At 43.0% G+C, this 25,535-nt stretch overlaps 1 protein-coding gene across 1 annotated transcript in view; it reads right to left on the bottom strand.

Annotated features, from left to right (window-relative positions):
• Positions 1 to 25,535, bottom strand: part of man1a2 (mannosidase, alpha, class 1A, member 2) — a 77,552-nt gene that overhangs the window by 6,753 nt on the left and 45,264 nt on the right. Inside the window, exons 5-12 of the mRNA XM_028991437.1 lie at positions 17,246 to 17,364; positions 13,865 to 13,945; positions 9,192 to 9,286; positions 7,212 to 7,335; positions 6,128 to 6,221; positions 2,546 to 2,661; positions 2,228 to 2,447; positions 1,562 to 1,734 (exon numbers count right to left, since the gene is read on the bottom strand). Of these exons, the coding sequence (XP_028847270.1) occupies positions 1,562 to 1,734; positions 2,228 to 2,447; positions 2,546 to 2,661; positions 6,128 to 6,221; positions 7,212 to 7,335; positions 9,192 to 9,286; positions 13,865 to 13,945; positions 17,246 to 17,364 (1,022 nt within the window). The remainder of the gene's footprint in view (positions 1 to 1,561; positions 1,735 to 2,227; positions 2,448 to 2,545; positions 2,662 to 6,127; positions 6,222 to 7,211; positions 7,336 to 9,191; positions 9,287 to 13,864; positions 13,946 to 17,245; positions 17,365 to 25,535) is intronic.

Here is a 25,535-nt window from a genome sequence, read left to right as displayed (position 1 = left end):
ACTTGAACAAGACACGTGGTTATGATGGAGCAGCTAATTATATGAAAGGTAGCAGCTCTTGCCGGAGGAGAACAGTGAATAAACCTGTATGAGCAGGAAGGTCATAAGTAACTTTTTAAAAAGTGTTGTCTGTTTAACCTTTTAAAACCAGGCTGGAAGAAAACCTCTGCTAAACTAAAAGTGAGAGTAAGATCAATAATCCATATTTACTATATAAATAAATCTGTGGCTACAACCTTATCGATATGTTTTAGAAATGTACAGACTATAACAATGTCCGTTTAATTCAGTTTTATATCCATCTGAAAATGAATGAATAGGCAATCTTAAAACCAGAAAACAGATTCAGAGAAAGAGGACAGACTAGGGCACAACTACAACAGACTATGAGCACAATAAGAGAGAAGGGAAAAAAGATGAAAAGGGGACAGAAAGAGGGTGAGGAGAGACAGATATGAAAAGGGTGAGAACAGCAGATGCGAGGAAAAGCAATGCATGAAAGAGATGACCACTGACCAGAAGAATGAAAGGATAAGAGATCAACTAAACCCATCTGGAATTCAGACCGCACAGGAAGCAGGAAGAGAGAGGAGGAGAGGGCGAGAGACGTGAAGTGGCCCTCGCTCATCAAAAAGAGACGCTTCAGAAGATCAGTAATGCAGCAGAAGAGCAAATAGCACCAATCTGAAATCAACCACTCCGCACCGACAAGAGCACTCAGACCTTTCCCACATGGCCCAAACACAAACACACACCACCAAAAAGCCACAACACAACAGAGACAAGAGGCACAGGGGGACTGAGAGGGTGGGCCAGTTTCTGAGCATTCCAGATTGCTGTGTAGGTGTTCAGCATAATAAATAAATTCAAATAGTTTCATGCACAAATTACATATTTAATTTCATAGCTCATATCTTACACAATGTTAATATACAGGGTGGGCCATTTATATGGATACACCAAGATGGGTGGTGACCATAGTGGCCATTTTGAAGTCGGCCATTGGATCCAACTTTTGTTTTTTCAATAGGAAGAGGGTCATGTGACATCAAATTTATTGGTAATTTCACAAGAAAAACAATGGTGTGGTTTTAACGTAACTTTATTCTTTCATGAGTTATTTACAAGTTTCTGACTACTTATAAAATGTCACCAACCATTCCCATTTTATAAAGGTGTATCCATATAAATGGTCCACCCTGTACTTATTTAGCTGATGGTCATATTCATTCATTCCAGGCATTAACATTTAAGTTGGGCCGAGCAATATTGTTAACATACCCAATATGTACAATCATAAGGTGATAAAGTGAATGGAATATATAGAATATACTCATGTAATTTGTAATTTCCTTGCACAACTGAAAACCCTTTATTCTTTCCACAATTCCATGAATGAATGAGCACAGTGTTGAAAAATCTATTTATGGATGTTAATGTGCATAACATCTTTCATTTGCTGATTTATTGGGGAATTTCATGCAGATATGTCATAAATGCGGTTTTCAGATTTTATGGGTCAGTTGAGTTGTGAGGTGGGTGTAGCCATGTTACCACTGACCTGCGTCGCCTCCCATCCCCATTGCCGGTATTTGGGGTCATGAGTGAATCGCCACATGTACCAGTACGTTTCTATCACCTCTGGCCGAAGGATGTAGTACTTCTCATTCTGCCGCACAGCCACCGCCTCCAGGCCACTGTCAAACTTAAAGGCCTCCGGGCCGAGCTTGAGCACTGGAGAAATAAGTTTTAAAGATTATTAAAAAAATATATTTCTGAGCCCAAAGTGTAACCCCCTTTAGTTGAACTGTAAATCTTGTAGTAACATAATTTGTTACTATGAAACAGTAGACAAATGAAAAAGCTTCAGAGCTCAAGTCAAGGCCGGCGTTCCTTATCAAAATCTGACTGGAGTGATGCCACACGTTAGCACCTGACAACGTCTGTCAAGTCGGGTGACAGGGACTTTATGCTCTCTTCTTTAAATATACTCTGGCCTGTTGCCATGACAACATACCCTGATAAGGCAGGAAATTATCCTGCGGTCTCCAAAGTCAGATCTGCTATCTACATGGAGGACGGGGCAAGGAATTCTCCGTTCCGACCTGTCAATTATCCTCTGCACCTCCATTTGGAATTCTCTTCATGCAGCAATATTCAACAATGTAGTCTAATTCAGCTAGAGGGTCACTGAGCGAACCCCCTGCCACCCCAGCCCATGCCTCACCGGTGCGGTCATAGGACTCGTGGCAGGTGTGGGCGATCTCTGCGCCCAGCTGCAGGTAGTGCCCAGCCTTGTCATCCGGCGAGCCGTCAGCCCCGAGAGCGAACATGCCGCCGGCAAAGCAGGTCAGGTGACCCATCTTGCGCTCCAGATGGCCGTTCTTCCACTCCCCAATGAAGGTGAGGCCGCCGTTGGACTTGCGAATCAGGTGACGCTCGATGGCCTGTGGAGAGGGAAGAGAAGTAGCGAAGGGAACAGTGGGTTAATAATCATCTGGTTCAGACTGGGACGTCTACATCATGACCAGCACTGAAGGCTGACCTCGATGGCGTCATCGTAGGTTTTCCGTGCCTCTGTATCAGTTTTATCAGACATCAGCCAGGCTTTCAGCAGGTACTCATAGAAACTGTCCCCGAGGCCTCCTACCGACGTGTGATCTGGAGGAGGAATAAAAAGAACGGTGCATGAAGGGTTGAGATAAGAGACAAAAACAGAGTCAGACTAAAAGAGGAAAGCCATTTTGGAAAAATGTGAACCCTGCTGTTTTAATTTGGTTTAAGTGTATGACTGAGCAGATGCAGATAAAAAAAAAAGGAAGTAGAATTACTTCTTGTTTTATGTTTACCTGCATTAATTCAAGTCATTCAGCGTGATATTTAGACCAATTTAAGAAAATTTTCAAACTGTCATGGTAATGAGAACTTAATCATCAAAACAATCAACATTATCAAATAGACCAAAAACCGGGATTATGACCACCATTGTAAAAATCACAAATAACATTTACAGTGACTCAGCACTGAGACACAGGCACAATGACTCAGGGGCTTGAGACAGAAGAACTCCCATCAACTTCTTTTATTTGATAAAATACTATTACATTTGACTCAAGGGCCAAGAGGGACGCACCTCCCTCCCTCGCACAGTTTTAATGATGAAGGTGATGAGGCCTGAGAGTGTGAAGCTGCAGATGAGTCTCGCTGCGGCTGTGCGAGGGTCATTAAAAAGGGGAGGTGGGACACATTAACACAGTCCCTTCTCTGAGGGTCTGCAGGAACATGGAAGGTGCGTGCTGAAATGGCCGAGCAGCTCATTACGGGCGTTTTAGTGGAGAAGAGGGTGCAGGAGCAGCAGCTGGCCAGAGCAGCGTTACAGCCTTCACACACCTCTGCTGGCCTGATGACGGCCTGAGCGTATGACGTATGTGAGAACGCGTGACATGTCCTCAGTGGGTGTGTGTGATGGAACGACATGTGAGACCTTCAGAGCACTGTATGGAATGTGTGTGTGTGGATCTGATCTGCCTGAGGCAAAAGACAAGTGAGTGCAAGAGAGAGAGAGAGGGAGTGGAAAGAGACGCTACTGAATTATTCATCTGGAGAACAAGAGGGAGGCAGTAAAAGAACGAGAAAGAGAATGGAAAGTACAAGGGACTGAGAGAACCCAAAAATGCAAAAATACAAAAACTTCAGCATGTGTCCATACACATTTTAAATGTGCTATGTTTATATTTACATTTACAGCATTTACCAGACGCCCTTATCCAGCACGACTTAGTCAGTAGTTACAGGGACAGTCCCCCCCTGGAGCAACTTATGTTAATTGTCTTGCTCAGGGACACAATGGTAAGTGGGATTTGAACCTGGGTCTTCTGGTTCACAGGCGAGTGTGTTACCCACTAGGCTACTACCACCAGTTTATATGTTATATGTTTTCATCTGACTACTGCCCTTCTCTCAGTATACAAGCACAAAATGGAAATCGATTAATTGAGCCATGTACACTACCATTCAAAAGCTTAGGGTCATTTAGAAATGTCCCTGCTTTCCATGAAAAAAAACATGAAATACTGCATAATTATTAAAAATACAATAAAGGTTAGAAAGAATGCTGTAGTCATAACCACATTTGCTGATGCACCACGTATTCAAATGGTCTGCATTTGGCAGTTCTTACTGCTTCTTTACTTAGATCATAGCAAACGGGTTCTTTGAAAATGAATGGCGCTTTTAAAATGACAGACCTGCATTAGTGAACACAGCATCATTCCATTGGAAGTCTCCACTAATTGCTGCTGATAACGGGCCTCTCCACATTCATGCAGATATCCCATTCATTAACAGCCACTTCCATTTGTCATAGCAATTTTCAATATTAATGATGTCTGGACTGGATCAACTGATGTTATTTTAATGGACAAAACCATTGTCTTCCACTTGCTAGCGTTGCTCTTCTTCTGTGTGACACATTACATCACAGGATTACATCACAACCATTGAGGTTTTTCCTAGAAACAGAAACAAGAGGGGGGGAAGAAGGAGAAAGTCCAATGGAGGGAAGGAAAGCTCTTATTTCCACTGAATTCGGAAATGCATGGGAGGGTAAGATCAGAGTGGGGTAATTAGGTATGAGGAAGATGCGGACCCCACCCACTCAATCATGAAACCAGGACGAGCCTTGGAACACTCCACGCCCAGATTTAACCAATCAGAACGAAGCGCTCCTCATTCTAATTACCTCCTCTGAGTGGAGGAGACCTCTGCTGGGGCTGGGTTCCTGGTCTGAAGATGGGAACAGTGCATGCCAAGATGAATCCAAATTCAGCCCCCCACTGGGACACCAGAAGTGATCACTGATGATCTGCCAGCACAGACAGAGTGGGGGCAGTGCGGAAGGACTTGTGAGTGGCCCAGATATCGGCTAAGCAGCTCTGGTACTACGCCTCGGAATGGTATTGGGAGTGAAAGTGAAGTAATTGTGATTGTGAAGCACAGCACATGGGGACACAACGAAACGTGTCCTCTGCTTTTAACCATCACCCTTGGTGAGCAGTGGGCAGCCATGACAGGCGCCCGGGGAGCAGTGTGTGGGGACGGTACTTTGCTCAAGGGACCTCTGTGGTATTGAGGTAATTGATAATCAGCCCAGCCCCCCTCCCGAACCACTGCCTGTCCAGCATGTATTAAACCTGAGGTCAGATAGAGAGAGAACGAGAGGAAGGGCGGATGGAAGGATGAGTGAAAGTGATGTTGACGAGGACATTTGATGGGGACCGGCAAAGGGCGGTAAAGGGGACTGAGTTGGGGAGGGCGGATAATGAGCTGTCAAACACACACAGTTTGCAACTGTCAATAGATACAGACACACACACTCATTACATTATAGTCTCTCTCTCTCTCACACTCACCCACACACACAAAGACACGTCTAAGACTCAAGTTTGTGTCTGTGTATGTGTTTTAGCACTAAGATCAGATTTAGCCTTTGGTGGCACAAACAGTAATTAAATCTTCACCACTCACTGTAATTAAGAGTAATACTAAATGAGTCAGAGTATTTAGCTGCAGATAATTATTAAAAGACAGACACACAAACAGATAGAGAGAGCTAGCGATGTATAGAGGTTTGTCATTGACCATACAGCTCCTCAGTCTGATTTAACAGGATGTGATGGAAAACCTGATAACATGATTGTTACCGATCACAGATCTACCAACATCTGTGCAGAAATGACCCTTGACCTTCAGTCTTCAGCTAGTGAAAAAGGATCCTCCTGAGGAAATTTCTGAAACCCGATGAACTACAGCGTTACAGAAGGTCTGATGACACAGGGTGTCTAATATGCCTCATTTGGAAAGCCCAGGTAGAGAAAAGGCCTCTCCAAACTGTCCTCAGACCTGCTGTTCATCACACGGGTGACCCTGAGAGCTCCTGCATTAAACATGAGCAGCACTTAATTCCCAAAAACAATGCTGACAGAGGCGCTGAGAGTGGCCTTGAATGACACAGCAAGATTTCGATTTTAGGGACGAGTGCAGAAGCAAAGCAGAGCACACAATTCCACACAAGAAAGGGAAAAGACATGCAATCGAGTAGTGGGTAAGAAAAGGGTGCGGTACTCACGCTGGCCCCAACGTCCGGTCCGGGGGTTCAGGTAGTTTGGGTAAAGACCGTTGGGTCGGTCCATCTTGGCCAGCAGCTTACGTATATGTCTCACCTGATCACACAAAACATTAAATGTAACCATATTTTTTCTGTAAAATTAACATTTTAAAATGTTTTTTAAACTTCTCTAAGTTATTGACAGTGGTTTTTAGATTTTTTTATGAATGGCCAATAACCAAATATTCACATATGCATTGTAGGAATAGTATATAAGGACAGCAGCGTAGAGTTCAGTGCACCTTAAACCAAGAGGGTCCCCCAAACATTTTAAAGAAAATGACTACTTGCTAGTTATCTGTATCTTGGACAGGGGGAACAAAATACTCTTTAATTAGCTTTATTGTCATTTCAGAAACAACGTTTCTCTGGAACCTGGTGCTACATGTAACAATAAAACAAAGATACATACTCACATAGTGCAAGTAAACACAGACAAACTGGGCTACATTAAGTGCAAACAGGGCAACACTTAAAACATGTAGACAACAATGAGACAGACAGCACTAATCTAGTAAAATTAATAATATAGGTGCAAAGTAAAAATAGTGCAAATACTGCTGTGCAAAATAGAACAGTGCAATAATAGATCCCACTTCTCAATATGATGGAGGTAGTGAGTGTGTCAGTCCAAAGGGGTAACCCTGAATTACCATAAACTTTGATTAAGTTTCATATTGAAGGAGCCTGTACAAATGACTGACACCATTTAAACTCCTGTCAATAGGTCACATGTGCAAAGTAGTGCAAGCAGTGTTGCCATAAACTGATCAAAAACATGGCAAAAAGCACGCACACAAAACGTACTTTTAATTTCCTAAAATATGAATCCAAAACCACCAAATATAGCAGCAGTCAGAGTAAGATCCTGCATTGGCTTTAGTCGTATTTGCTCCGTATTAATGACATAACACCACTATTGCCACCAGTGATAGCACCTGACGCAGTCATAACAGATTGAATGATTCAAAAACCTTTACATGTTTAGGACTGTTCATGAAAGGCACATGATATAGATGGACATAATAAAGCCGGTCATTCTTACCTTCTCATAGTAGGCCGGGTTTCCTGACAGGTATGTAAGGTGGACAAACTCCATGTGCAATGTCCCAAATTCGGCCAGGATACTGCTTCCGGCTGACGCCCACCCCCAGTTACGCCCTACACCACTGAGAAAAAAAAAAGGGGGATTTTATTAAATGTATTTGAATTAAATGATGCAAGTGTTATAACCTCACACATTACTCCCCATTCAACACCACTGTCAACTGAAACTGTGAGATATATCACAACCTGGAGTATAAAACACCCTTCGCCCACACTCTCGGCATCCCTCTGCCAAAAGCATCTGAATCCTTTCAAAGTCTCTCATGAAGCAATTGGCACATACAGGGGACTTCAACAAGTAACACACATTCTTAGAAATAAGGCCAAAAACACACAAGCACAGACACACACAAACCAGTAGAAAGCATGTCCAACTCCATTCTTCAAAACCCAGCAGTTCCAGAATGCATTTATTACCACACAGAGGACAGGACGTAAGACAGGACAGAGAAAGAGGGAGTGATTAAAAGGGAGTGATAAAAAAAAAAAAAAAAAAATTCACGAGAGAGAGAGAGACATTTGACTGAGGACTGATCATTAAACAGAACAGTAGCAGCGAGCAGTTTTCCGCCAGATTATACGCTCATCCAACACACGATGGCCTGTTTTTTTTAACTACCTATATCCCCACATCAGGCACAGACAAAGACGTACACCCACCCACCCACAGGAAGAAGGAGGGGGGGGGGGAGAAAATCCCCCAGCCCCTTCTCCACCCAGTCACTTCCCTCAGGCTGATAATGTGCAGGGCAGATTAATTGTGCAATTCTCATTCCATTCCATTCTATTGCCTTTTCATAAAGAATAGGAGGGGGTGGCTTTAAGCAGAGAACAAGGGTGCAGGTGCCACCCTGAGAACACACTCAGTGATGGAACGTCGGGGACATATTAAACATTCCCGAGGTATGCCTTCAAATTGTGTGTGAGCTCCTCAGCAGTGGTACTGACGACTCCAAAGCTAAAACCCTCACCAGGGTCCACATGGTAGCAAAAAGAGTAACGTTCCAACTTGGACTGTAACTGGGCTAATAATACACCAAGCTGAGGAGGGCACCAGTAGTTTTAGAAGGAACCTGCCTCCAGAGCTGTGATCCAAATGCAGCGGGGGAGGTGACGAAACGGAACCATTACATTGCCTGTTAAATGATTTTAAAATGTATTTAGCCATAATGGCATCTGCTATCTGTTCCACCTCAGTCTGATACGGCGATTTGATACGTTTATAGGAAATCGGTCAAACAATGACCCAAATACCTGGATCAGTTATCAATAAGACAGTGTTTTTATGTGTTCGGGTATTGTTGGCCTAACAAGTAAGGATGCGACCTCTTTATTGAAGGTTGTGGTTTCAAATCCACAAAACCGTCCCCACACGCTGCTCCCCGGGCGCTTGTCATGGCTGCCCACTGCTCACCAAGGGTGATGGACAAACACAATCACTTTCACTACATTCTGCGTGTGTGCTCTCCAACAACTGCATGTTTTGCACAGCGATAGCGAACATAAGGCCAATACCGCATGGAGGTGCACACGGTAAAAAAAATCATCAGTCTGGAGGTAATTCACGCTTCATGGCAAAAAACACAAGGGGTGTTTAAGTGCAGCATGTTAAAGAGTCATCTCAGAACCCCCCCCCCCCCCCCCCACACACACACACACACACACACACACACACACACACACACACGCCTACACCCACACACCCCACACACACCTCGTCCATTAAAAGTTCCCTCATTAAACAATGGAATCCACATACAGAGACAAATAAGTACACACAAACAGAAATGCCCAAAAGAGCATGAGATGTTGCTGTGAGGAGACATCGAGAGACACGGGAAGATCAGGGTGGTACAGAGGTCATGACCCCTCACGGCTCCGAGCAGAGTGCATCTTTTTGTGGGGAGACTGAGCGCACCTTTTGAGGTTGACCATGGCCCAGGGGATGCCTGTGGGAGTGTTGAATGCTGGGAGAAGTTTCTCAGCCAGCTGGACCGCCTTCACTTTAAACACCTACAGAGGAGACAAAGAGAGAGAAAGGAGGAGAGAGTTAGAAAAAGAAAAGTGCTTATCTCTTGGCACACTGATGCATGGACTCCTGTATAAGCGTTTTACTGGTTTACTTTGTGCTATTTTAAAAATAACAGTCTAAAAGAAACGCATGAGAAAGCGTGAAACACAACAAGGGCGTGAAACGAAACAACGACCAAACAATGAAATACACAGAATAATTCAGCAAACAAAGGAGTCACAATAAAGGTATGGCTATGAATGGATAAGCATTATTATTTTTTTTTACATGATGTTGTCCTTGTTTAGTGTACAGAACATTGTTTAGTAGTTTTTATAGTCTGTATAAGTATTTAAGTTTTGGTTTTAGTTTTAGAAGTTTACAATTCTTTGTAATTTCATGTGCAATGGACAATATTATATATTAATAAATTATATGTGTGTGTGCGCATATTTTACAATCACACTGTGGGGGGGATACTATAAGATTTCAAGTCAATAATTGTTACTGCATGTCTGATCAGACGTTCAGAGTTTTAAACTCCAAAATAATGAAGATGTTTATTAATCGGAATGATGTGATTATGTACATTCTGAACCGAAATCACTCACCCTCAAATTACAGTATAATTCAACTGCAGAAAAAGGCTCAGGACTTTTTAACCTGAGTAATCTACAGAGCTCAGTAAAGAGCAGCAAGACTGAACGTGAACGTCCGTGGGGACGGAGAGATGAGGGTGGTGCTGCTGGTTGCTCCATCACATCCTTCACACTCCACTGTTTATCAGTGATTATGTAAATGCAAGCCAAGCTGGAAAGGCGTGTACATTTCCACAGCTGGCCTACACTGTGGAAATGTGTGTGTGTGCGTGCGTGTGTTTAAACAGATGCAGCTAGCATTACTTTTCCCAGGTGAGTGCCTGCACTCATCATAAGGCTCTAAATTGATTTCTTACTGCAGTAGCAGCCGCAGTAAAGCCCTAAACAGGCCGCCTCAGTGCTCCAGTAAAAATCTAAAAACAGACGTGCTTCCTGCACACAGCAGCGTAAGGGACACTGTTTGGGACAGAGGCCATTAAAACAGAAGTTTGAGGCAGGAAACAATGACATGTTCAGAAAAGAACAGGGAATGTTCCTACAGCAAGACCAAACAAGGCTCCTTCTCACCGCAAACAGAACAGCAGACACAGGACACAGGAGTCCTGTTTAGAATGTTACTGATCTGCTGAATGACACCCTTCAGACCAGACGTACGTGGGGGGCGTAAACATGAAAATGGAGAATGCAGGGTGTGTCTGTGTTCGGTCTGTGTGTGCATTTCTTTCTTCTATTTCTTATTTATGCATCAAACGTCCTGACAGGAAGTCAATGAGTATCAGTTTAAGGACCTTGTGCTGGTCCTCAATTCAAAATTAAACTGTGATAGACAATCTGTGTTGATTGGGACTACAATGAGCATTAAATGTTCCTCCCTGTCAACAGAATATGAAGAAATAAATGTTTATTTAGCTCAGTAAGTCACATGCACACGTTAGTTGCACATTTTTGCCACCAGTCAAGTCACCATAAAAAAACTTTCATGGTGGGAACCAGCTGCTTGCACTGGAATTGCTGAACCTGGTGGGTTAAATCCATGAATTTGTACACATGAAAAAGGATGCTCGGAGTGAGAGGGTGTGGTCATCCAAACTCCACCCTCTTGGTGAGGATTAGCAGACGATATATTCCCAGATTGCAGATTTGGTCACAATGCTCTAATCCCCCACTCAAATGGATCATAAAGCACGAAGCTGATCCTGTTATTACACATATGAGCAGATGAGCTACGACCAGGTCGGACTCTCAATACAATAGCCTCTTTCCTCGGAGGAAGTCGGAGGCAAATGGAATCTCCCGGCTTTGCTCATTCCCCCGTGTAATGCAGACCCACAAAGGGATTAAAGAGGGAAATATGTGTGAAATCTGAAGAGGTGCTGGTAAAATCTGGATTACGGCAGCATGTGTGTGATGTGTTGGTCTCACTCCGGCTACAGCACTTATCTTATTAAAGACAGCCCAGCTGATGATTTAACCCCTTAACCTCTACAGTGTATATACACTGTTAACAAAACAAACCATTCAGTGTCATCAATTTAATCAGTTACTGTATATTCATTTACATTTACAGCATTTATCAGACGCCCTTATCCAGAGCGACTTACAATCAGTAGTTACAGGGGCAGTCCCCCCTGGAGCAACTTGGGGTTAAGTGTCTTGCTCAGGGACACAATGGTAGTTAGCGGGATTCAAACCTGGCTCTTCCAGTTCACAGGCGAGTGTGTTACCCACTAGGCTACTTCCTCAATTGTCAGGAGTGTCTGGAAGTTTGCAAAGGTATTGTCAGAAATTCTGTTTGTAGTGCCTCAGTCAATCTACTAAGGTAAGAATGACTTACTTATCTAAGGTAATTTTCTACTATAACTTGTAACAAGGACTCATTGTCCTTAAAAAAAATTTGGAAGCTTCAATAAAATATTTTAATTTACTTAACTTTTGGAAATACCATTCCAAATGTCTGTTGCATCACATTTTCTTTTTACTCAGTAACTTGAAAAATCTGATATTTATAAGGACTGTTCCAGTGACAATGCCCCTTTCCCTAAGTTGACTGTCCCTTATTGAAAACGTCTTCATGAGTTTCTTAGAAAAAGTCGTACAATTCTGTTCAGTCAAAAGAGTATTCTGTTTATCCCCCTGATAAGATGCAATCGCCCCTCCATGACCACAACACACACACACACACACACACCACACACACACACACACACACACACACACACAAAACCCATCCCCACTCAAGTAACAGCCATGAGAATACTGCATCCCACAGCAAGAAAACCTACAACTAGAGAGGGCAACACGCCCTTCTCCCACACACACTCACAGAGAGAGAAAAAGAGAATAGAAACGGAGAGAGGATTTCACTGTAGCTGGTCAGTCAGATTCTTTGTTGTTTTTGTCCTCCAGTGTCCACTTTATTACCCAGGAAGAAGTGGATCCACATTTCTCCTCACCTGAAAGACTCATCCTCTGCACCATCTTCCTCTGTGACACATGCCCAAGAATCTCTAAAGCCTGCGCACTGCAGCCTGACTTCACATTTCACAAACCAAAATCGAGAACATCCATTTTCAACCACAAAATCAGACATAGAAATGCAAATTTCAAATCCCAGAATGCACCTGTTGCCCTGGGCTGCACTTTCCTCCTCCTTAGAGCAACAGTTTCCACAGCAACCAGCTTTCAATCAAGGATTAAGATGAAAAGCTGCCAGCACTTCCACTGAATGAGAGACTTAATTCATTTCTTCTGTCAGTCAATTAAGTGCGGAGTGGTTCTCCCACTGACCCCAGAAAGAACCACATCTGGCAGCAGGGACGGGTTTTCAGCTAGACAGTGAGCAGACAGATGAGAGAAATTCCCATCCATCCACCTGACATCACATAAATATCCTGATTGTAATTCCAGGGCACATTTATAACTGTGTGTGTGATGCACTTCTACAGTTCAATATACAGTTTTGACTCAAATATCTTCACCAGTTGTTTTTATAAAATTTAAACACCACCAGTGCAGTCGGTGCTGCAAATGGTCTAATACTGCTTCTGTCCTGCAAATAGTATTTTTTTTCAAAGTAGAAATTTGCATGCATGCCTAGCATGCAAGAAGAATATATATATATATATAAAGAAAAAAAAAGCAGTAAAAGCAGTGCGTTTCCCACACGAAAGTGTGCAGCAGGTTGATGATGATGGTATCAGTAATCCCATGCGGTCGCCCGCTATGAAATTATAAAGTTGCCGGGCAACCGTGGAACGGTTCTGGTTATTGATTGCTGCGACAGGCGGCAGGGGGGGTGGCTGGCCAGGGAAGGGGATGATAACTGTGATTCCCTGAATGGGTGCTGGTGATGGTGCGTGTTCCTCTTAAAACAGTGTAACATGAAGCGGCGATCTCTTCCAGTGTGATTATGCAGGCAAAGTGCATATTGGATGGCAGTAGAGAGTACCCTTCATACCCGTGTGTGTGTGTGTGTGTGTGTGTGTGTGTGTGTGTGTGTGTGTGTGTGTGTGTGTGTGTGTGTGTGATAATGCACATGCTCAAGGCTCCTTCAGAACCATGGGGAGATAAGTGCAGCTACTGGGGGGGGTGTCTGGGGGGATTAATTAACCTTAGCAGCAGCTTTATTTCCCCAGAGATAAGGTCAACCTGCGGGCTGTCAGCTCCAGCGAAACCGGGAGCGACATCGTAGAGAGGAGAACCAATAAAGAACCAACAGAAAGTTGTGGAGAAATCATCATCACTAAATGTTTTTAGGTGGATAATAATATGAATGGTACTGATACTGACAGTTATTGACAGTATTTCCCACTCCTGATCACCTTCTTTAATCATACGCAGAATTTAACCAGTAACCGTGTACCTGACCACCGTAGCAACAAAATCCTTCAAAATGCACAGTCGGTCAGAGCGTTTATGCTGGGTTATGGGCCAGAAGGTTTCTGGGATATGGAGCTGAAACACACACACACACACACTTACCTCCTGCCCGGAGAGGTAGTAGGCAGCCAGGAGACCCCCAATAAATCGGATGTTGACCTCGAAAACGGACACCTCTGCGTTCTGCAGGAGAGGAAGTAGGAAAGAAATATTAGACGGTACAGAAGCATCTTGAAACATTTCAACAACTAGAGCAGAACGTTGCAGAAGAGAGGAACGCAGCATAACACCACAACTACAGACACAGCTTCAACTATAAACACACTGTACTTTAAGTCCCACTCCGTATGTGTGTGTATATGAGAGGAAAGCAAAGGGACAGAGATATGTGTGTGTGTAAGTGTGTGTATCTGAAGATATGTGTATACAGGTGAGTGTTAAAAGTGTATTTATAGGAGGGTGAGTGTAAATGCAGGTGTGTCTTGTAAACATGCCGCACATGTTGTGTGTACTTGTGTGCGTGCAGAGTAAGAAGATTCTCTTGGGATGCTGTGCAGGTACAAACTCCCTCCCACCTCTGAGGGACGATCATAGAGGTCATAAAATTCACGTCGAAGCCTCATCACCATCCATCTCCCTGTCAGCACCGATACATTTTGTGATTTAGGAGAGAAAGACAGCCACCCCCCCACAACACACACACACACACACACACACACACACACACACACACACACACACACACACACACACACACACACACACACAGAGTCTTCATTAAGAGTATGAACATTATTACAATGTATTTTTTTTTTTTAAATAGTGGTGTTATGGTGGAACTAAGAGGACCAATAATGGTAAAAATAATAATCTAAGCAACGTCATTCGGTAACTTGTCCAACATAATTAGAACAGCAAACTGTATACTGCATAAAATGTGCCCAACCACAACTCAAAAAAAACAAACAATTTTTAAAATATTTTTATATATATGCACACTGAGAGCAAATGAGCAGCATGTCACAAGCAACTTAGCAGACAGAGCAAAGCAAGCTTTAAAATCATAAAAACGGAGCCCTGAACATCATGAGATGTCGCGGCATCAGATCAGGTTGGAACTAGCTGTGGTGTCATTGTTAAGTGTGATTTAACATTATAATGTTATTCCACATCAGATGGGACTCCTGTATTTGCCCATCATGTATATAACACAAACACCCACATTAGTCTCTAAAAAAAACTGGCAAGTGTCACAATTCGCACAACGTTAAAAAAAAAACAATCACAACTGTAAACACCCGCCTAGCTCCTTCAAGGTCACTGAGGACGCGGTGCATGCAAATCGACTTATCATATCACTCCCAGCAGTTTCATTAATTCAGATAGTGATCTGCTCCGGTGTATTAATTCAGACATGACCGCTTCCTAACCGGCTCCCTCCACTCCGGCTGTGTTTAACCAGCTCTATTAATTCTGAGGAAAAACAGGACCATCCATCATCGGCACCCAGTACCCCCGCGCCCAGGACACTTCCCGCTAACAATGACTCAGTACAGCAGAGCAGGGAACATGGCAGCCATTTAATCATTCATTAGGTTTACGTATGAGAGTCTGAGCCATGTATGCAACACACACACACACACAAACACACACAAACACACTCTTGACTCCTGATTAGCCATGACAGAGAGTAATGCATGGAATATGCTCTCCAACCATGGGCTCTATGGGGGAAGTTTTTCCCCGTGTTAGTCAATGCAACTACTACAGATGCGGCCGGGCACAATCGTCCTTTACTAACTAGCCATTCAGCTGCATTTCTGTTTTACTCCTGGGATGGGGTGTGGAAGTTTTTTCTTAAAAAGCATTTAGATCAGGAGGTGCCTACGTCAGACTACCGGTTCTCTCTCACAATTTATCCCAAATACACACTCAGATAATAATAAAAAATAAAAAAAAACACTGAGACTAGAGATTACACTCACAGACACACAACATTATCCCTTAATTACCAAACCAAAAACAGCTTTCAAAGTCCTGGCCACACCACATAGATCTGCATAAATGTATGTATGAAGATATTATATATATTTACTAATCTGTTTGCTTACAAAAATACTTTAAGTTTAAATTATAGTCATATTTTAAAGGAAAATAAGCATGGAAATAACAAACCAAGATCCCAAGATCGAACCCCTTGGACCCAAGATGGAACTCTGTAGAACCCCACATGACAGAATCAGATATATAGGATGAACCTGAGATAGCAAGTAGACTCTTTAGACTATTGAGAAAAATTTAATCATCAGTGTCATTAGACGATCATTACATGCCTAGGTCAATGGTTATAACTATGCAATATGTTTGCTCGTGTTCCCTTTCAAGTCTAACTCTAAACAGATTATATGTTTTTTTTTATTATGGCCCACAATACAACTTTATCAGTTTGTTTGCAAAAACCACAATTTTTTTGCATTGTTACTAAACTAGTAATATTTTATACCATGCCAGGAACTGTACCAAACAAGATATTCTGGTTCTGTACCACATAATAGCTGCATGACCAACTACATGAAATTAATGTTCAGTTATCTTTTGTCTCTTAATTCCAAAGGGCTTCCAAAGAACATTTGGTTCTATCTCAGGAACACATTCAATATACAGCAGCTCGTTGAATTTGATGAGGCAAGACCTCAAAAAGAGACCTGAATGAGTTTCCACTACAAAACCCAACAGGCCACCCCCTTCTCGTTCCATCGCCTTATACTTTCTTTCCCCCCCCTCATTCTCTCTCCATTTCTCTCTAAAACACAAGAGCAAAGGTTAATTACCTCTATCAGTCCTAATGTCTCAGCAGCTCACAGCTACTGCAGCCTGGCTTGTGATTACCACTAGCAGAGTTTAATAACCTCCGTCCGGAGGGAGAGGCATGGCGAGGGTGAGAGTGGGTTTAAAAAGAAAGGACTATGTCAAGATAAGACTGCAGTTTATGAAGAACAGAGCTAGAAGAAGGAGAGGGGGACAGAGGGAAATCAAAAGGACTCGGGGGGCCGGAGAGACAGGATGATATGGTGAAAGGATAAAGAGGCAGACAGGGACCGACCCAAATGAGGGAGGGGGGGACAGTGACGTCCCCAGAGGCCGGTGCTGCTCTACTCTTTTGTTTGATTCATCATCCTTGCTGTATATTTTTATACTAGCATTTTAAAAAGTGCCTTCCTATTAAGGCACAATGTCTAGTGAGCTCCCTACCCACATGGTTTCCATGGCGCCACGACCGTCTCCTGGTTACCATGGCATGGCACGGCTCACATACCGATAAACTTAAAAATCCTGCGTTCTTATTTCTGACAGGCAACTTATAAATTGCAATCCCATCGCCACACGGTGGGAAACAAAAGCTTAAAGACAGTGAGGACAGCTCTGAATTTCATCTGCAAATGTTCCGGTCATTGGTGCATGTTCTCCGTCCAAGCTACTCACCACACTGAAGTCCAGGTTCTGCTCGATCCACTCCTGGCCATCTTTGAACTCGTCATGAAGGCCCATTATGTACAGGGTGTCCAACGCATCTACTATAGTGGCCCCCATCTGGGAATTACCTGTGGGGAAGAGAGGATGGAGATGGTCAAGGGACCAGAGAAAGCCATAGTCATAAAATATTGTTATGCTACCCACAATATTGATTAAACTAAACCTAAAATAGGAATTTATTTAAACACACATGGTTCTTGAAAACTCACAATGCAATGCCCATGACCGCCAGCAATCTCTTCACATCTAGACAAATATCGTTTTTCCTCTGCAGCTGCACATTTCTGTATTCTGAATATGTATTCTGGGCAATACAGAGTATTCTGACATTCTGGTTTTCATTATCCACAGTCTCCAACATAAATTACTTACAGCTTGGCATACGGTTTTCTATTATGTCAATTTTTAGGCACAGTATATTCCAGGAGTAAAAAAAATATATATATATATACCAATGTAAAAATCATGCACACCTCACACCTCATTACAGCAAAAGATGAAAATAATGACATATATACACAAACCCCTTGGGGCTCTACGCCTTCTCAGACAGTATGCAGCACAGGGCCCTGCCAGCAGGGGTCACTGTAACACCAATAAGGGCAAATCTGTGTGCCCTGGGAGACACCCCAGTGCTGTCCCAATACACTCCTCTGCAGGGCCCATCTGTAACCGTGGCAACGCCTGCAATGAGTCAATGGCCGAGCAGTGCTCCACTCTCTCTGATTGGCCCTCACTCAAAGCAAAGCAGGCCATCAGTCCATCCGTCCATCCAACCTCTCCTCATCTAAGGTCCAGCAGCAGGAAGAAAGAGAATTTGCTCTACATGATTTTCAGAAAACATCCACAAGTAAAAACGACACTTTTACTTAATATTAAAACTGCAACAGTATACTAATGACCAAGCCAATCAGATAATGTTTTATTCAATATTGCTGCAATCAAAGATTGCTCAAAAAGACCAGCGATAAATACCCACACATGTGCTATGCTGAAGCAGTGTTTCATATTCCTGAACAGAAGCTGGAATCAGGCCTTTCCTTCGTTCTTACAAATTCAAATGACTATTATCACATATGGAAGGCTTTGCAAATGTCATATAAATAATTTCCTCAGGATTTACAAAAATAAAAAACAAAAGGACTGAGCTTGAGGAGAAGGAACTAGAACGCACACTTTAATGATGATTTTATAAATAAAGTGCTGCCAGATAATCCAAAATTTAATGCACTTAAATTAGAACCTCAGTACCTATTTGTTTCCCCATCCCCCAAAACGACAACTTTGAAACTGGCCAATCTGGCAACGCTGAGCGCAAGGCCTGTCACATCACTTCTTCACTTCCCTTCGTTAAACAGCAGCAGCAATCTGACCGTGATTACCAATCATTTAATTCAGCCACAAAAAAATATTCAAAAGCTTCTGCTTATAAAATGCCAGCTTGTTGGGGAAAAGTAAAGGTCTATTTGAGACTTTGCCCTCCTCCACAGTATTTGGTATTCAGCAAGGGTTGCCACCTGTCCCAGAAAAAAATAAATTCTTTACCAAGACATGAATTGTTTCCCTCAGCTACACTTCTGCTTTATTGCTGGCTATGTTGGTACATCCAATTCTCTGTCCATAATTGTGTGAAAAAGTTTTGTGAGTGCTGTGTGTGCTTTTTACTGACTGGTAGCAGAGATAGCAACAGTCCTGGCAGCCAGGAAAATTCTATTGAATATTTTGTAAAACGAATTCATCACCCAGCAGCCATTAAAGGCCACCGGGGATTTGTATTTATTTATTTTTTTTTTCAGACATTCTTTTAAAGTGAGTGTCATTGTGAAGCACTGCAACACAGCACACTGTGACACAACAAAATGTGTCCTCTGCTTTTAACAGTCACCCTTGGTGAGCAGTGGGCAGCCAAGAAAGGCTCCTGTGGTGTGTGGGGATGGTTCTTTGCTCGGTGGCACCTGGACAGTTAGGGAATCGAACTGGCAACCTTCTGATTACGAGTCCGCTTTCATACCCACTAGGTCAACCACTGCCCATGCATTGCCCATAATTGCATGCATTCTGCAATTGAATAGCAACAATATTTAATCATCATACATAAATCTGTAGTATATCAAGGAATATGGCCAGATATGAGCACCAGAACATTAGCCTTCATGTTTTTGGCCTCTTTTTCCCGCATCTTTGTAGGTTTTTTACCTCGAGAGACACCATCTCTCCATACTACTGAGTCAGAAATCTCATTTGGTTATATATAGATATATTAAAAAAAAAAATCAATGTCTATCCATATATTGCAGGCATATTTGTCTCCTTTCCTCCATCCCTCCCTCTGTCTCTCGCTCTTGTTCTCGTTCTCTCCCACTGTTTCCCTGTCAAGTCAGGCTAATCATATCAAATGAAGGCTGATTGGCGTTTACATGGGGAAACATTACGAACGCTGAATGCCACTTGTGTAAAACAAACTGGGAGCGGCGAGGTTAGCTGGGAGAATAATAAACACCCCCCCCCTCCCTCCCCACGTGCCGCCGCTGCCGCCAACATCAGATGACAGATTTTAGGCCCATTTCCTGGTGGCTCTAATATGAGGAGCACATGGTTGAGTGGCAGATGAGTTCATTACTCAGACTCCAGACCCTCTGACAGCACAGGGTGGGGAGGAGTTTATAATTTAGTGGAGTGCATGTGTGTGTGTGTGTGTGTGTGTTTACATAGTAGGTTATATGTCAAAACAGGAAAGTCATAAAGGACTTTCTCTCTCTCTCTCTCTCTTATCCTGATACCGCATAGTGGAGAGCGCACAAGTATGATGTAGTGCTGTATGTATGTATGTAGTGTAATTATTATTTGACAAGTGTATGGTGCATCCCTAACAATCCACATAAAATTAACAAACGTGTGAAGGTTTAACAGAAACAATTACAAAAAGTACCCGTTGTTTTTGAGACATGCTAGTATGTTAAGGAGGTGTTTGCTAGTGGTGAACATTGACCACTGAACATCCCTGGACCTTCAGTGAAAAATCTGCTCGGTCCATCAGCCAGCTGCTTTATCCGTGTGCGCGCACACACACACACACACACACACACACACACACACACACACACACACACACACACACACACACACACACACACACACTCAAACTCAAACTCAGAAACAGGCCCTCTGTTGCGTGTTGAGTCAGTGAAGCGGCACCAACACAGACGCTCTCGTGCGCGTTTATTAACAGAATACAAACTCACACGCACTCTCACATGTCCAAACATGGTAACCCACATACCTGCGTGTTCTACTAATACAACCCCAGTGGAAAGTTAGGGGGGGTGTTTACGTTCAAGCATCACTCCACTGTGTTTATAGAAGGGGCTACGGATGTCAGAAATAACGAACTTTAAGAGAGCAGGCCCCACCCCATGCTCAACGCTTGGGTTCATTTGCACATCCTATCTGTGTCTGAAGAAGAGACATCTTACACAAAAGACACAAGAAAGTGTACATCATGCTGGCTTTGAACTCAAAATATCATGCTTATGTTCTAATTTAGTTTAGTTTCATCAGATTAGATCTGTGGCCACAACTGAGATTGTGAGGGGATGATGTCAACTGAGGTCAAAGGGAGTCTAAACTTAACAAGTGGCCAATTATAGCTGATGTCTTGTAATAAACAGGCAGAAAGTACAATTAAACAATGAATGCCATCCAAGGTAATGGGTGTATTTTTATATATTATATGTATATTATATGAGGTCCCTGATTCACCACGTTCATGACAATGTGAGGTTACACGTTGACCTTTGACCCCGCAGCACTATTCAGTCCAAATGAACGGATGTAACAAGACCGAAGAAGTTCTTCACATGTCGCTACACCAGGAAATCCTACAGTTATATGAAGTATGTGAAGAAGCGACCAGTGACTCCTACACAGAACTAGCAATGCAAACACTGAATAAACTTCCATGCTTCATACACAAGTGTCAGATGATGTCACTGATGGTGACACAAAGCCAATTAGCTTCACTAATTAGACAAGTAGCAGTTCACAACCAGTTCATTTGCAATGCAACTTTCAGTCCCTTACTGTATGGAACTGCAAACTGCAAATGAGCTTTAGTTCAAGAAATTCATTTAGTGGCACACAGTGGTCATCCACTCTCCACCACTGTGCAAACCCAGGAAGTACTGTTGAGTGGTAGTGGACGTCCGTTGTCTCCAAATCTACAGTAAGAAAATTAAGTTGGGATCAAACCAGCGCACTTTGCAACAGGCCAGTGAGCATTCCTGATGGCCTTCAAATGAGATCCCAACATTAATTTCAAGCTCCAATGCGGAAGGCTCCCTGGATATTACATGATAATACTGTAAGTCATGTACTGGTAGGGGGGGGTGAGGAAAAAACTTTTAAATGCACTTGGTGCAATCACTTAAAAATAGCACAGGGAATTTGAATCCAATTCTAGAAGGAACCCGCTTTGTCAAAAATTATTACGCTCCAGAGTCGGGTCGGGTCATGAGTGCAGCTAACCATATATTATCTCCAGAACTCCACAAATAACCAAGTACGATGGAGCGGGCACCATTTACACAGTTCCCCACTCCCACCCTTCCCTAGACTCAAACTTCTCACAGTCCACCTCATTACCAGCCAGTGCCAGCCAAGAACCGAGAAGCCACTGGGGCAGGAAACTATAAACAAGAAAGAACGAGTGTGTTTGCATTTTAAAGAGAGAAAATCACCAAGAAAGAGAGAGTGAGTTTTATTTGAGTGTCTGCAGCTGCCTTTGCATTATAAAAAGAACAATAAACTGAATTACAAATAAACAATTTCTGTGTAATGTACAACAAAAAGTATCTTTTGATCTGTATTTTAGAATGTCCTGATAAAGTATTTGCCCCCTCCAATTCAGATCGCCTGAAACCCCACTTCATGTGAGCGGGGCAAGAAATACACACGTTTAGTGTATTTCTTTATTGTATTAAAAATATGTGTGATGTTGTATTTGTGTGTGTGCATGTACACATTTGAGAGACTGAAACAGACACAAACTGAGACAATGAAAAGTGAAGTGATTGTCATTGTGAAACACTACAGCACAGCTCACGGTGCACATAGCCATGTGGACAGCCATGATAGGCGCCCGGCAGCAGTGTGTGGGGACAGTGCTTTGCTCAGTGGATTCGAACCGGCAACCTTCAGAGTACGGGTGTACTTCCTTACCCGCTAGGTCACCTCTGCCCCAAAGAGCTGTGAGACAAACTCATTCAGATGTAGAACGTGAAGAACATTCGCTCGGAATCTCACTGCGGTATAGGGCCCCTGACGTGAAAGAGAACCGGGTGCATCTATGTTGCGCAGTCAGGCGTGTTTACAGTCTGACACACCGATTGTTCACACCCTCGCCAACATCCATTCACACATCGGCCCAGGTGAGAACTGCGCCATCAAAACCGGAGACTGGTCCTCAGCGCAAGAACCAACAGAACCACCCCCTCAAAAGCACACCCAGCACGGTGCCAGGACCAGTTTAGCTCTGGCACCTCCCTCCCTCTCACTCTCTCTCTCTCTCTCTCTCTACTGGGTGAATTGCATAATGCCGGTTTGAGGTTAACCTTCAAAGACAATGAGGCTCTGTCACACCTAGGTGGGGTCGTATCAGGGCACCACTTCTAATTTTGTCTCTGTTCCTACGTTCTCCTTGTCTTCTCCAAGGACCGGCCAATTTCTGCTGTGCTGCAGGTACCGCAGGGACCTCTGCCAGTCACCGGTAAGTGGCTGATGAATATTTACTGATTTAGCAGCACTTTGATGAACGGCCGGGCTGGTGATGAAGAGACTGTGCGAACAGGCGAGGGTTCATCTTCAGTTCCAGGCGTGCTGCTCTCACTTCATCCCGATCCACAGCCCACCCATCAATCGCACTGACGCGCCGACTGAGGCCCAGAGAAAGGTCAGGGAGGTGACACTGAACTGTCCAGCAGTGACACTGTGACCAAAGCTTGTGTTGAAGGGCGAGAGAAATAGAATGCAGTTATCAACTCTCTGATCACCAAAAGCCAGGTCATTAAAGAGCCAAAACAATAAGATTACAAAAATACTTATTAGTACGGGTGTTGAAATCGTATAATCGAAGCATCGCGATGCAGACGTGGATGATTCTGCACCGATGCAGTGCAAAACATAATCGATTACATCATAATAACGTTGCTTGGTGATTTTCTGGCAGCGGCATTAAAAGTAGTGTTGGTAGAGACTGTGGCTGCTTGATCGGAGTACAATGCGGCTCAGAAAACGTTCTGTGTTCAGTCTGTGCTCACCTGACGACACAGACTTCTGAACCAGCCGTTTTTTTTGCCGTTTGTGGGTTCAGGTTGGGTCGGTGTGTAGGTAGGAGGAGGCCCAACGGGAAGAAACAGAATCTCACGCCGCTGCTGGGCTTTCCATCACACTCTCAATATTTATTATGCTTACAGCACCTCAGTTCTGCCACGCCCTTGCAAAGGTCAGCACTCGTACATGAGACATAACACGTACCAAACTTTACTGCTTTAATACAAAATGAAATAATAAATATTGATGCATTGATAATCATAATCGAATCGAGAGACCACCTCTACTAATTAGGCATCACATTTAATAGCAATATGTTAATTAATGATTCAGATTTAAGCAGTTTATGGGTATTTAAATTTGACTTACTTTACTTGCTTTTATCCATGAACTCTACAGGCCCTATTTACCCATTTACCCTGCTCACCGGAAGCCAGGCAGCTACATCTAGTGGTTCTTCATTATACAACATTGAATAGCTGTTGTAACTGATTTGCATCAGTTTTTTGCATTTAATCTATCAGATAAAATTATCCTATTATGAAAAATCAGACCCAAGGCTAATACCAATATGTCTGCTCACTTTCCATAACCTACTCAGGGTTGCTGCTGCCAGAGCCCATCCCGGGACATTGAGTGTACATACAATCACATCTTCTGACAATTCACAACTGGCATTCCACATAGCCTTTGGACGGCGGGACAAAATGATAACTGCCATGCCACTCTGTGTCCCCTGACCTAGCAAGCAAAGTTAGTAACAGAAAACAATCATGTCACTTAAATCAAATCACAGTTGGAAAGAAGGAAAAATATATATTAACAGAACTCTCAGCAAACATTGCAATGATTTAATGCAATGTTCTTCTAAAGGTACACAGTCTCAGAGGTAACAAAATGGTAGAAACCAAAAAACTAATTCAATCATATTATCAATATACTGTATGTCAGTTTTTCTTCTGGATGATCCCATGCCTGAAGGCTCCAACGCTGAGGCTTGGAAAGTCCTTAAAAACTAATAATGAAGATGGAACGTTGAAGGCAGTATTGGATTGTAATGTAAACTTTCTATTGAGAAACTACAGAAGCTCTGTCTCTCGCTATCTATCTATCCCCATTAAAACAAGAACTGTGAATCACTAGTACAAGTGTGTGAACTGAACCGAACAGAATCATTCGTCGCTGTCTGTATGAAGAGTTCTGGCTCACGATACGCCTTTAATTCAGTTTTTAACACTCAAGGTTGGTTAAAGGACAGGTATGCTGCACTCGATCATGACGTTCAAGTGCCGGAGGCTGTACAGCAGCACAGAGGCGCGCAAGCACGAGAGAAACTTCGCCTTCAGCCCACAGAGGCAATTAGAGTCACCAGCCGCACGGCAACGTGGCCGTTATTACTGCATTAAGCCCGAGCCAGTGCCAAATCACTAACTAGAGCACAGTCTGTACATTCACACACACTTTCACTTATTACTCAATATATTAATTTCAAACATCTTTTTATAACAAAAAACACGCAGCAAATAAACAAAATTATAATTCCAAATTATTTCAATTATACTGTATATATTTAATGCCTTTAGCCTCATGTGTGCACACATCAGTTCAATTAATTCCATATACAGCATATTACCAATTATTTTAATTAAATTAAGAATTGAACTTCTGCTTATGTAAATTGTGTTTGCACATGTGCGACTCCCACATACAAAACTTGGTAATTACTGATTATATAGATGGAGGAGTGAGAGTGCAGGAAGGCAGAGGGAGATGAAGTGATGTGCAGAATTCATAGAGCCCAACAGAATGAATAAGAAAATCACACGCGCCATTAGGGGAATATTAACCACCTGGGGAAGACAATTCCACCCGCAGCAGAAACACTGGGATAATTGGAGATTTCATCAGGACT

The sequence above is a fragment of the Denticeps clupeoides genome, chromosome 9 (genome assembly GCF_900700375.1).
Source record: "Denticeps clupeoides chromosome 9, fDenClu1.1, whole genome shotgun sequence".
Lineage (NCBI taxonomy): Eukaryota > Metazoa > Chordata > Actinopteri > Clupeiformes > Denticipitidae > Denticeps > Denticeps clupeoides.
This window is presented reverse-complemented; position numbering and strand designations above follow the sequence as displayed.